The sequence below is a fragment of the Lemur catta genome, chromosome 22 (genome assembly GCF_020740605.2).
Source record: "Lemur catta isolate mLemCat1 chromosome 22, mLemCat1.pri, whole genome shotgun sequence".
NCBI classification, from domain to species: Eukaryota; Metazoa; Chordata; class Mammalia; order Primates; family Lemuridae; genus Lemur; species Lemur catta.
This window is the reverse complement of record NC_059149.1, coordinates 8,165,192-8,178,348: the sequence shown is the minus strand read 5'-3', so window position 1 is coordinate 8,178,348 and position 13,157 is coordinate 8,165,192. Positions and strand designations below refer to the sequence as shown.

General features: G+C 33.4%; 1 protein-coding gene across 1 annotated transcript in view; it reads left to right on the top strand.

The window, feature by feature from the left end:
* Positions 1-13,157, top strand: part of ADAM9 (ADAM metallopeptidase domain 9) — a 112,912-nt gene that overhangs the window by 67,635 nt on the left and 32,120 nt on the right. Inside the window, exons 17-18 of the mRNA XM_045535839.1 lie at positions 6,988-7,068; positions 7,320-7,425. Of these exons, the coding sequence (XP_045391795.1) occupies positions 6,988-7,068; positions 7,320-7,425 (187 nt within the window). The remainder of the gene's footprint in view (positions 1-6,987; positions 7,069-7,319; positions 7,426-13,157) is intronic.

Sequence of the window (13,157 nt, the reverse complement as noted above, 5' to 3'; positions counted from 1 at the left end):
CAAATAGTCATCTGTAAATGATAAAATGTTGATTTCCTTTCTGATATTTACAATTTGGATTTATTTTTCTTGTGTAATTGCAGTGATAGACCTTTCAGAATAATTTTAAATAATAAAGATGATAGTGTACACCTTTGTCTTGCCCCTAACTTGACTGGGAGTGCAGGTTATGTAGTCGTCCCTTGGTATAGATGGAGGATTGGTTCTAGGACACCCTGCTAATACCAAAATCCATGGATGCTCAAGTTCCTTATATAAAATGGTATAGTATTTGCATATAACCTATGCACATCCTCCTGTATACTTTAAATTATCTCTAGATTACATATAATACCTAAAACAATGTATATGCTATATAAATAGTTGTTATATTGTGTTATTTTTTATTTGTATTATTTTTGTTTGTTATATTGTTATTTTTCATTTATTTTTTGAATATTTTTGATCTGTGGCTGGTTGATTTCATGGATGCAGAACACATGGATATGGCAGGCTGGCTATATATGATTTTGGCTATTGGCTTAAAGTAGGTAGTATTTATTATTTAAATGGAGTATATTTTTAGTCCTAATAAGAATGAAAAAAACAAGAATGAGTATAACGTTTTATAAGTAGTTTTTGACAGTTATTGAAATAATTATTATTTTCCTTTGACCTGTTGATGTGTTGGGTTATATTAAATAATTCCCTAACAATAAACTCTCTTTAAGTTCCTGGAGTGAACACTATTTTGTAACGCTGTATTTTTCTTTTGATACGTTTCTGGATTCTGTCTCCTGGTGTGAATATACTTTCGTACTTCTAAAGCTATATTCTTATCGTGTTTTTAAACGTATAAAATTTTACTCATGATTGTAGTCAGCATTCTTAAGTCTCAAAAGCTCAGCTAAGACTGGATTAAAGCATAAAGAAAATTTATTAATTTAAATTGCAGGATGAATAAAAGCTTTGGAATTCAGAATCTCAGATAATGTTCCTGTAAGTCTTTTCCCATCTCTTTTATCTCTGCTCCTCTCTTATTGGCTTTATTTCTTTCTACTGCACACAGACCATTACCCTTATAGCAGAGAGGAAAAAATTTCTCATTTTCCTAGCACCTCCTGAGGTAGGGTTGTTATTCCTCCAGCAAGAAATCAAGACATCCTGGAAAAGGACTGTACTACACAGTTGAAGGGCCAGTTGTTCGATGCAGTGGAATAAAGTAGTTTGACTGCTCGGACTTGAGCTGCAAACTCTACCACATGCATAGCCCTCTCCTTAACCCATGACTGTGAGAGGAAGTGAGGACTTAGATAAGTATGCTAGAAAAAAATGAGATGGGAAAGCGTACTAGGTAGACAAAAACAAAAAAACCAATAAAATAAAATAAATCATAAATAAAATAGTTAGACATCACTACGGTGAAGTCTCATTCTAGTCTCTCTTTTGTGTTGTGAGGTTTCACATCACAGAGGTTAGGCATTAGTGGGAGTGTCTTAATCTGCTCAGGTTGCCCTAACAGAATACCATAAACTAGGTGGTTTAAAAACAAATTTATTTCGCACGCATAGTTCTGGAGGCTGGGAAGTCTAAGATCAAGATGCCGGCAAGGTAGATTTCCTTGTGAGGCCTCTTCTCTTGGCTTGTAGGCAGATGCCATCCATTGTGTGCTCACATATCCTTTTCTTTGTGCATGTGTGAAGAGAAAGAGAGTGTGAGTGCTTTCTGGGGTCTCTTCTTATAAGGACACTAATCCCATAGGACCAGGGCCTACCCTTCATGACCTTATCAAACCCTATTCACCTCCCAAAGGCCCCATCTCCAAATATTATATTGGAGGTTATGAATTTCAGAAGAACATACGAATTTCAGGACACACTCGGCCCATAACAGGGTGCCTCTAGAATGGACTTTGTAGAAAAGGATAGTGTTCGCTCATGCCTCATACCAGTGTAGCTTTTCTTTTGAGTTGTACATCTGATAGGTGTGCTAAAGTCTGTTTTCTTTTAACATTTTATACATTTCAGTTTTTTGGGAGATTTGTTTGTTTTTGTTCTGGGCATAAGTGAGAAATATTGGATGTATTAGGATTCTCCAGAGAAATGGACCTACTGAAGTGTGTGTGTGTGTGTGTGTGTGTGTGTGTGTGTGTGTGTGTGTGTATGTGTGTTTATTTATTATAAGCAGTTGGCGTATGCAATTCTGGGAGCTGACAAATCTCAAGATCTGCAGTTGGCAAGATGGAGAACCAGGAGTGCCAGTTGTGTATTTCTGGTTCAAGTTGCAAGGCTGAGAAACAGGGGAGCTGATGGTGTGGTTCTAGTCCAAAGGCCTGCAGGCTTGAGACCTAGTAAGAGCCAGTGCTTGAGTTCAAGTCTGAAGTCAAGAAAAAACCAATGTCCTGGCTTTAAGACAGGCAGGCAGGAGGAATTCCCTTTTACGGGGAAGCTCAGCCTTTTAGTTCTATTCAGGCTGTCAACTGATTGGATGAAGCCCACTCACATTAGAGAGCGCAACCTGCTTTACTCAGTGGATTGATTTAAATGTTACATTCACCCAAAAAACCCCTCACAGAAACATCAGGAGTGATGTTTGGCTGAATATCTGGGCACCCCATGGCCCAGCAAAATTGACACATAAAATTAAACGGTTGTAATAAAGTTTGGAGTAAAAAAAAAATCTGCAAAAAAATGGGACATAAATATTCATTTATCTTCTTGCTCTGCCAAAACGTCTCAAAAGGTAAAGCAATAAGTAGGAAAAAACCCCTAAGTATGAAATACAGGAGATCATTAGTAGACAAAAATTTCAGCAACATTTTGTAAAACTGAAAGAGGATGGGGAATATTTCAACAGAGTAGTGGAACCTGTAACTTCAAGTGCCGAGAGGATGTGAACAAGATGACTGCCTCTTAGCTAAGGAACTAGACAGCTGTGATTTGGAAGTCCTGGATGTAGCGTTTGTATCCCCATGATGTTCTGGAAAAAAGAAAACTAAAACAAGGACTGTATCAGATCATTAGGTAGAAATTAACTGCCTTTGTGTCTGGTATCTCATTAAAGCTTAAAAAAAAAAAGATATTGGAAGTGTTCTTTCAACTTGATGGAGAATAGCACAACACTGACATTCAGATTTCAACTGACATTTGTAGACTGAGCAAATCTGCAGTGGGACGAATTCATGATGGTGGTGATGCGGTTTACCGGAATGCTTGGTTACTTAAAAATCTGTATATTAACAGTTATGAGATTTTTCTCTGAAAATATTGCTATATCAGAAAGAAGTACTAATTGCCTAGTTTGAAAATAATAGCCAATAAAATATGCTTTTTTCTCTTCCAAAAATGTTAACATAAGAGAAGGGAAAATTTTTGTGAAGATTTACCATGAAAATGACTCTTTCCTTTGGAAATTGGGTATGCTTTGCTGGCTTTAGAGGCCATCAGGTGTGTTCGTTTCGGGCTTGGAGTGAACCATCCATGTTTACTAAGTTGACTGTGTATGTTCATTTTTTTGGTAATTGTTGTGAGTGCATTCTTTTAACATGCACTGTTGAAAATTACATATTCAGATCTTTCACGTTCTTATTTGTAGTTTTTCTTAATGTGTTAAAGATTTTGGGGAAAGGAATGTTAAAAGTCTAGTAGCTTTCTGTTTTCATTTTCCCTTACAGTTACATAAATTTTGTCACTAAGAATATTGGAGCCATGTTTGTAGCAGTTTCTTGACTATTACATTTTTATTGTGGATTATATCTTATTAGTTTAAAATTTCACTTTGCTTTATTTTAATGTTTTTCTCTTAAATTTTATTTTAATTGATGTTGTTACCACACTTTCTTTATGTTTAAGTTTGCCTAATGGATTCTTTAGTCCAACTCTTTCCAATGTCATTTTGTTTTAAGTATTTGCCTTGTAAATAGCATATAGTTAGATTTTATTTTGTCCCCCAATCTAAGTTTTTCTTCCTTAGGAAAATATTGTTTTTTAAATATGGGACTATCACTTTTTCATTATTAAAAAATTAAAAATATTATATAAAAAAGTAATATTGATATTACACTCATTCCTCCTCTTCTCAAACTCATTTCCTAGGCATAATTACTATTAAACTGCCAATTTACCTTTCAGTAGGGTGGTAACAATTCACATTAGACTAATTATATATGACTGTGTCTTATTCGCCCCCCCCCCCCCCCCCCCCGTTCTAGCCAACAGAAGTCTTTTTCATTCTTGGCATCCTGGAATGACAAAAAGCCTCATTGTTGTTTTAGTACAGTTGCATTTCCCTGCTTTGGCATCTTTTCATGTCTTTATTAGGTCCATGTATTTTTTTTTTTGAGAAGTTCATATCCATATCTTTCTGTTTTTATTTGAGATTGTCACTTTACTATTTTTAAGAGCTTTTTATATGTAAAGAATATTAACTATCAGGTCTGTCGTAAATATGATCTATGATTTATCATTTGTCTTTTGTCATAAGTGTATTTTAAAACATAGAATCTAATCTTATCTATTTTGTCTTGGTTTGATTTCATGTTTAGAAAAGATTTTTGTATCCCAATATGATGTAAATATTTTCCCGTGTTCTCTTTTTGTACTTTTATAATTTTGTTGAGCTTTGGCTTTTATTGTACAGTTTAATTTATTAACATTTCATCCCATTTCTAGAATCTTATTTAATGCTCTTTTATTTTCTTGATATTTTCTACTTTAGCTTCCTCTCTTGCGTGTTGCACAAATTGTATATTTGTGTGGGGTATGTGTGTGTGTCCACGTGCTTTGTAAGTCATATATCTTTTTCTTTCTGTTCTACTTGTTTTCTTAACAGCAAGAAAAACGCATTAATATGTTTTTCCCAAAGGTGTCACAGAAAGTGATTATTCCCATGTAAGATATAACACTATTACTTCCAAACTTCCATGTCCCATTTTTTTGGTAGGAAAAATATTGGACGTAAATTCCAGGTTATTATTAACATATATAAATATATTTTAAGGCCTTTTGCCTTTCTATTAATATATTTATTCTAACTGCATAGTTTTCTAATAGTGTCAACAATATTTATGTGCAAGAAAGGATAGCAAATGCTTGATATGTGTACCTGTACTGATACACCTTGAACCACACTGACACTGATAAACTGTGTACCACACATTTTACATAGCCATAACTTTGTTTCTTTTGGTTTAGTCTGTAAGTCCAACATCTGAATTTTTATAAAGCAGGTTGGATCCTTTCCTTTCTGGCTTCTACCAGAGGCTGGACTGTGTACAGTTTGAGCAGGCTGGCAACCTGGTGCTACTTCAGATCTGTATTCTTTATACACACATATTTATCCAACATATATTTAGGGGTCAAACTAGATATTGGGTGGGGGGAAAATAGAAAAGGAGAATGCTTTGCCTTCATTTTTATTGTCCCAGGTGGTTCAGCTCTCCTGCTCCCAACTTGCATCCTGAAATCAGTAAACCACAAGTCCTGTAGTTAATTTCATTTGTCTCCTTGATTTGTGGTGGTGGTTGGTGGTGGTGATGGAGTGGGGTAGTGTTTGAGAGGATGGTCTTAACATACCTACTGTGAACAGTTTATTAGTGTATTCCCACCAGTTTGGTTCTATCCATTCCACAAGGTAAACACTGCCAATCAGAACACACTTTTGTGGAGGACTTGGAATTTTTCTGCTCCTTAAAGTAAATCTGCCAGATATTTACACATTTCATCTTATTTCTGTTATCTTATTTAATGTGTCAGGTATATACTGAAATCAGTTATTGAAAGGAAAATCTTTTAACTGAATAGGGAAACTCTTGGTAAAGAGCTCCTCTAAAGACTCTATGGATATATGAAAAAGTATTTTGAAGTCTTTATTCAGGAGTACTGGGTGGCTAGAGTACAGAGCAGAAGTGGAGTTAGCTGTAGAATCTTTTGTACTTTTTGAATTTTTAATCATATGAATACATTTTCTATTTAAAAATTAATTGAAAATTATTGGAGGAAACAGTATTTGGAGATCTTCTGACTTTCTTACAGTTCTGTTCACACCTATAGTTTTTTTAGAATAGTAAAGATATCTTGATATTTCATTATTGCTTTCTAATTGCTCTTTATTTCATTAGAGTATTTAAACATCCTGATCTTGTATAGTTTTTTACCTAAAGAAAATTTAAAATAGCACTCAACAATATTAAAAATAAGGTTATTCTTTTTTTCCCTAATTTATCACAAAAGAGCAGTTTTCACAGAGATGTCAGTTTTCCAGAAAACTGAAAAATTTCTGAAGTGTTTTCAGCTGATTCCTTTAGGTCTTTAGTTTAATATTTTTTTGAGATAATACTTTTTAACCTGTCTTCCAATATATAAGACTTACTTCTGTTTCATATCTCATTGTATGAACTAGAATTTCTAGAACTATGTAAGATGATGATTTATTTTCAATAGTGCTTTTGATAGAAGTGTTTCTATTGTTTCATCATTAATCATGATACTGGAAGATAAGTTTTATCTTGTCAGCAAAGTATCTTTTTATTACTTTTGAAAGAATTTTAAAAATTCAAATGAGTTTCAAATTTTTTCAGTTGCCTTTTTGATATTTGTTGTAATAACCATTTGTGAGAGGTATAATAGCAACAGATTTTCTATTGCTGAATCTTTCTTATAGTCCTTGGATCAACTCTGTCTGGTTACTTTTGAGTTGAAAAAAATCCATTTGTGAATATTTTACTTAGGATCTTCACATCTATATTCATATGGTAGGATAGATGGTAGTTTTATTTTTGGTTTTGAACTTTATGTCATCTTTGTCTTCTTTGATTATTAATTCTGTGTCAATTAATTTCATTTAGTTTTTTTTACATTTTCAAAAATATAACATGGGAATTAACCATTCCTTGAAAGTTTGAAAGAATTCTCCAGTGAATTTAATCTGCATGGAGATTTTTTTTTCTGGGTACTTCTTTATTAATGTGCTCAATTTTTGTTTACTTCACTTAGTGCATTTTTTTTTCAGATCTGTAGAAACTTCCAATGTGTAGATGCTTCTGTTCTGAATTATGACTGTGATGTTCAGAAAAAGTGTCATGGACATGGGGTAGGTAATATTCTCTTTTGGTTTGTTCATGAAGGTAGTGCTGAATAAAGACAATTCCCAGGGAGGATTAGATGAGAATTCCTAAGATTTTTAGATGTTGGGGAATTTTGATCCTGATAAATTTTTCATTCTTAAAAAGAGTTTCTATAAATTTGTATGAATTTAGACCTTTCTCTTGGTTTCCATTCTTGAGTTGATGATACAGAGCAACATTCACAATTAACAAAAGTGGTATTTTGATTGTTTTGAAGGTATGTAATAGCAATAAGAATTGTCACTGTGAACATGGCTGGGCTCCCCCATATTGTGAGACTAAAGGATACGGAGGAAGTGTGGACAGTGGACCTACATACAATGGCAAGTAATATAGAAGAAAATTAATGTGATCTCCCAGTGGCCCAAGTCATAAATTGGGCATCCTTGTACCTCTCCCTCACTATCCACATCAGTTATACATTTAATTATGTTGATTCAGCCACCTAAATTCCTTGTGAATGTTTCCACTTTTTTCATTCCATTTATAACTTTCAATTTCTTGCCTAAAGTTACATAATAGCCTCTTACCTAGGCTTCCTATTTCCCATCTTTCTTCCTGTAATCCATGTTTCACTGTACATTATAGAGTTTTAGTGTTTTCCTTCAAGTTTTATGTCAGTATCCTGCTTTAAATTCAGTGCATCTGCATTGCTCTTAGAATGAAGTCCACAAATCCTTAACATTGGCTTAAATGCCTTGCATGATTTGCCTCTAGCTTACCTTGCCAGCCTCATTTCATTGTTTAAAACATATTGTAACTTATTTGATTTCCTCTAATAGGTTACTCTCTTTTGCCTCTGGGCTTTCATGTCATATTATTTTCACATTGTTGGAACTGGGGTAATTGCTACTTAGGCCTCAGTTTACATCTTGTTTTCTAAAGAAAGTTTTCCCTGGCTGCCTAAATCTGAATTAATTTGCCCCTTCTATTTGCTTTCCTAGTACTGGTAGCACTATCACATACTATAGTAATTACTTATTTATTTTTTTTATTGCCTGGTAGACCATGTACTCCTTGTTTACCAGTATCTTCCTAGTGAGAACATGGGCTTTCTTTCTCTTGGGTAAATACTAGGTGGAATGACTGGCTTATCTAATAGGTATGTGTTTAGCTTTTTAAGAAAGTGTCAAACTGTTTCCCAAAGTGGTTATACCATTTTACATTCTCCCTAGCTGTGTATGAGGGTTCTAATTCCACCACATCTTCTCTAACACTTGGTATGATCAGTCTTTTTAATTTTAGCCATTCTGGTAGGTATTTAGTAGTATTTCATTGTGGTTGTAATTTGCATTTCTCTAATTACTAATGATGTTGAGCATTTTTTCATGTGCTTCTTTTTTATCCACATATCTTCTTTGGTGATGTGTTCCTTTAAATCTTTTTCCAGTTTTTAATTGTGTTGTTTGTCTTACTGAGTTTTGAAAGTTCTTTATATATTATTGATACAAGTCCTTTATTAAATATGTGCTTTGCATATATTTTTTTCCCAGCGTTCTTACTTTGGTTTTCATTTATTCTTTTTCTAGTTTCCTTAGAAATAAGAGGAGGTCATTGATTTGAGACCTTTTTTCTTTTTTAATATAGGCATTGCAGTGCTATCAATTTTCCTCTAATTCATCCCACAGTTTTGATATGTTGTACCTTCGTGTTTATTCAGTTCAAAATACATTCTAATATGTTTTCATTTTTTTCTTTGTCTCAGGATATTTAGAAATGTGTTACTCGTTTTGAACTATCTGGAGATTTTCTAGATATTTTCATGTTACTGATTTAAATACTGTTCCACTGCAGTCAAAAAACATATTTTGTGTAATTCGAATACGTTTATATTAAAACTTGTCCTGTGGCCCAGAATGCAGTTTATCTTAGTACAAGTTCTGTGTACACTTGAAAAGAATATGTATTCTATTGTTGGGTAGAGTGTTCTATAAATAATTAGTCATGTTAGTTAATAGATATTCAGATCTTCCATATCTTTACTGATTTTATGTCTACCTATTATGTCAATTATTGAGAGAGGAATATTGAATTATCTGGCTATAACTGCTCTTTTGTCTATTTTTCCTCAATTCTATCGATTTTTCTTTATGCTTCATGACACTCTGTTATTAGCTGCATAAACATTTAGAATTGTTTTATTTTCTTCATAAATCAACTCCTTTATCATTAAAAAATAGCCTTTTTTATCCCTAGAAATATTCTCTGTCCTGCAATTAGATATTAATATAGCCACTCTTGATTACTTTTAATTAGTCAGCTTGAGAAATCTTTCTCATCCTTTTACTTTTGTTTATGTTGTAGGCAGCATGTAGTTGGGTCATGCTTTTTTTTATCCAGTCTTCCAATCTCTGCCTTTTAATTGAGTTGTTCTGACCATTTATATTTAATTTGATTATTGATTATTAATGTTTAAATTTACTGTCTTGATATTTTTGTATCACAGTCTTCCTAGTGATACTGCAAGACTTCAGTCAGTATTTCAGTTTCTCTCTGGCTTCTTGTGCCATTGTTGTCATGTATTTTACTTCTACACAAGTTATAAACCCTACAAGTCATTGTTATTAATTTTGCTTTGAACAGTTGATTACCTTTTAAAGAGATTTAATAATAGATAGAGTATTTATATTTAACCACATAGTTGCCGTTTCTTGTGTTCTTTATTTCTTTGTGTAAATTTAGATTTTCTTCTGGTATCATTTAATTTCTGCTTGAAGGATTTATTTTTTACATGGTATATAATGCAGATATGCCAGTGACAAATTTATTTTCGGCTTTTGTATGTCTGAAAGAGTCTTTAATTTGCCTTCCTTCTTGAATGACAGTTTAACTGGGTAAAGAATTGTGGGGTGAAATTCCCATTTTTTACTTCTAAGGATATTCCTACATTGTCTTCTGGCTTACATTGCTTTTCCTGAAAAATCTGTTGCCATCCTTTTCTTTGTATGTAATGTCTTCTGTATATAAAATGTCTTTTCTCCCTCTGGTTGCTTGTAAGATTTTTCTCTTTATCTCTGCTTTTTAGTAATTCATTATAGTGTGCCTTGGTGTGGTTGGGATTTGTTGAGCTTTTTAGGGCTGTGCTTTTATAGTTTCATTCAAATTTGGAAAATTTTTGTGTATTATTACATCAAATGTTTTTTCTGTTTTCTTTTTTTTCTTCTCTCCTTCAAGGACTCCAATCTTATGTATATTTGGCCGCTTGAAGTTCTTTTACTTCTCACCGATTGGTGTTGATTTTTTTATTATTCTTTATTCTCCATGTTTAATTTTGAGTAATTACTATTTACATAATCTTTCTTTGGTGAGGTCTACTTTGGCATTAGTTTGATCCAGTGTATTTTTTATCATAGACATCATAGTTTTTATTTCTAGAAGTTCTGTTTCATTTCTATATCTTTTACGACTCTACATAACATTTTCAATCTTTATTCTAGTGTTATTTTAACAAATGCAATACAGTTGTAATAACTACCAATGTCCTTGTCTACTATTCTATCATATGTATCATTTCTCAGTCAGTTTCAATTGATTTTTTCCCCTCTTTTTGGGTCATATTTTTCTGCTTCTTTGTATGCCTTGTAATTTTTTACTAGATGGTAGAAATTGTAAATTTTACCTTGTTGGTTATTATATTTTTGGATTTCTGTTGATGAGCTTTGTTCTAGTATGCTTAGGTTACTTGGACATAGTTTGATCCTTGAGAGCCTTGCTTTTAAGCTTTTAAGGCATGATCTGAAAAGCATTTAGTCTAGAACTGATTTTGCTCCATTACTGAAGCAAAAACCCTTCTGTTTATTGTGCCCAGTGCCACATGAATTATGAGGTTTTCTACTGAATTGTAGGAACAAACATTCTTCCTGGTCCTGTGTGAGGACGGTTCTCACTAATCTTTTCACATAGTTCTTTTTTCAGCTTCAGGTAATCTTTTTACATGCATACATTGATCAGTATTGAACTGAATATTTGAGGGGAACCTGCTGCACATCTTTCAGGTTCTCTCTCTCTGTGTGTAACTCTCTTCCCTCTGGTACTTTGCCCGGGAAACTCTAGCTGCCTTGGCCTCTCCAGAATACCAGCTTCATCTCTTTAACTCAGGAAACCACTGGGTTCTTTTTGGAGTCCACCTCATTGTGGTTTGTTAACTTTCTTTTGGCAGTAACATGGGGCAATTGTAAGGCTCGCTTTATTTTTTTCTTGTCTCTCAGGGATTTTTCTTTGTTGCCTTATGTCCGGTGTCTTGAAAATGGCTATTTCATATATTATGTGTGGTCTTCTGGTTATTTTAGCTGGCACAATAAATCTAGTCCCTGTAACTCTATCTTGGCTAGAAGTGAATCAGAACTATGGATTTTAATGGATGTGTTTCATTTCATCCAGTGGATGTGTTGTAACTTCACTTAGCTATTTTCTAATTATTTGACATTTAAATTGTTTCTAAGTTTTTGATATGCACCATTAACATTGTAGTGTACATCTTCATGCGTATGCATTTTCCCTGGTGAAGGATAAATTGCCAGTAATGAGATTAGTTTGAAGGGTATAATCCTTTTTATGGTTCTTGATAAAAATTCCTAATGAATGATGCCTTTGTGTATTGTCACTAATAATGTGAAAGTATCAAATTTCAACATAATCTTGCCAGTGTTGATGCCTTAATTTAAATTTTGTCTACTCATTAGTAAGTATAAAATAATATATCAAGCTTGCTTTAATTTTTTATCCAGTTGACCCTTGAATAACATGAAAGTTAGGGGCACTGACCCCTTGTGCAATTCAAAAACCCACATATAACTTTTGACTTTCCGAAATAACTACTAATATCCTACTGTTGACCAGAAGCCTTACCAATAACATAAACAGTTGGTTAACACATATTTTGTATGTTGTATGTGTTGTATTCTATATTCTTACAATAAGTAAGCTAGAGAACAGAAAATGTTATTAAGATAATCTATTAAAAAGTCAAAAAATAACAGATGTTGGTGTGGATGTGGATAAAAGGGAACATTTATACACTGTTGGTGGGAATGTACATTAGTACAACCTCTGTGAAAAACAGTGTGGAGGTTTCTCAAAGAACTAAGTGTAGAACTACCATTCGATCCAGCAATCCCAGTACTGAGTACCTACTCAAAGGAAAAGAAATCATTATACCAATCAGATACAGATACTTGTATATTTATCACAGCACTGTTCACAATAGTAAAGATAGTCAACCTAAGTGTCCATCAATGGATGATTGAATAAAGAAAATGTGGTATATTTACACAATGGAATACTATTTAGCTATAGAAAAGAATAAAATTATGTCTTTTGCAGCAACATGGGTGGAACTGGAGGCTATTATCTTACGTAAAACAACTCAGAAACAGAAAGTCAAATATTGCGTGTTCTCACTTATATGGGAGCTAAATAATGTGTACACAAGGACATAGAGTGAGGAATGTGTCTTGGAGACACAGAAGGGTGAGATTATGGTGGGAGGGTGGGTGATGAGAAATTACTTTATGGGTACAATGTACATTATTTGGGTGATGGATGTGCTAAAAGCCCAGACCTCACCGCTATGCAATATATCCATGTGCCAAAATTGTACATGTATCCCTTAAATTTATACAAATAATAAAGAAAATCATAAAGAAGAGAAAATATATTATATTTACTATTCATTAAGGGAGTCATCGTGAAGGTCTTCATTTTGTCATCTTCACGTTGAGTGGGCTGAGGAGGAAGATGAAGAGGAAGGGTTGGTCTTGCTGTCTCATGGATGGCAGAGGTAGAAGAATATCTATACATAAGTGGACCTGTGCAGTTCAAACCCATGTTGTTCAAGGGTCAGCTGAATTTTGATTTTTGATTAGGATAAATGTTTCATATAGTTTTATATAACTTTTAACAGAAATTTCTAATACTTTTACAGATTTAGAATTATGAGGAAAATTTCACAGTTTACCACTTATGTTCATGTCTACTATATTGTTTCTCTTAAAATAACTATGCGCAGCATTTTGGCACCAGGGACCATTTTCATAGAAGATGTTTTTTCCACAGA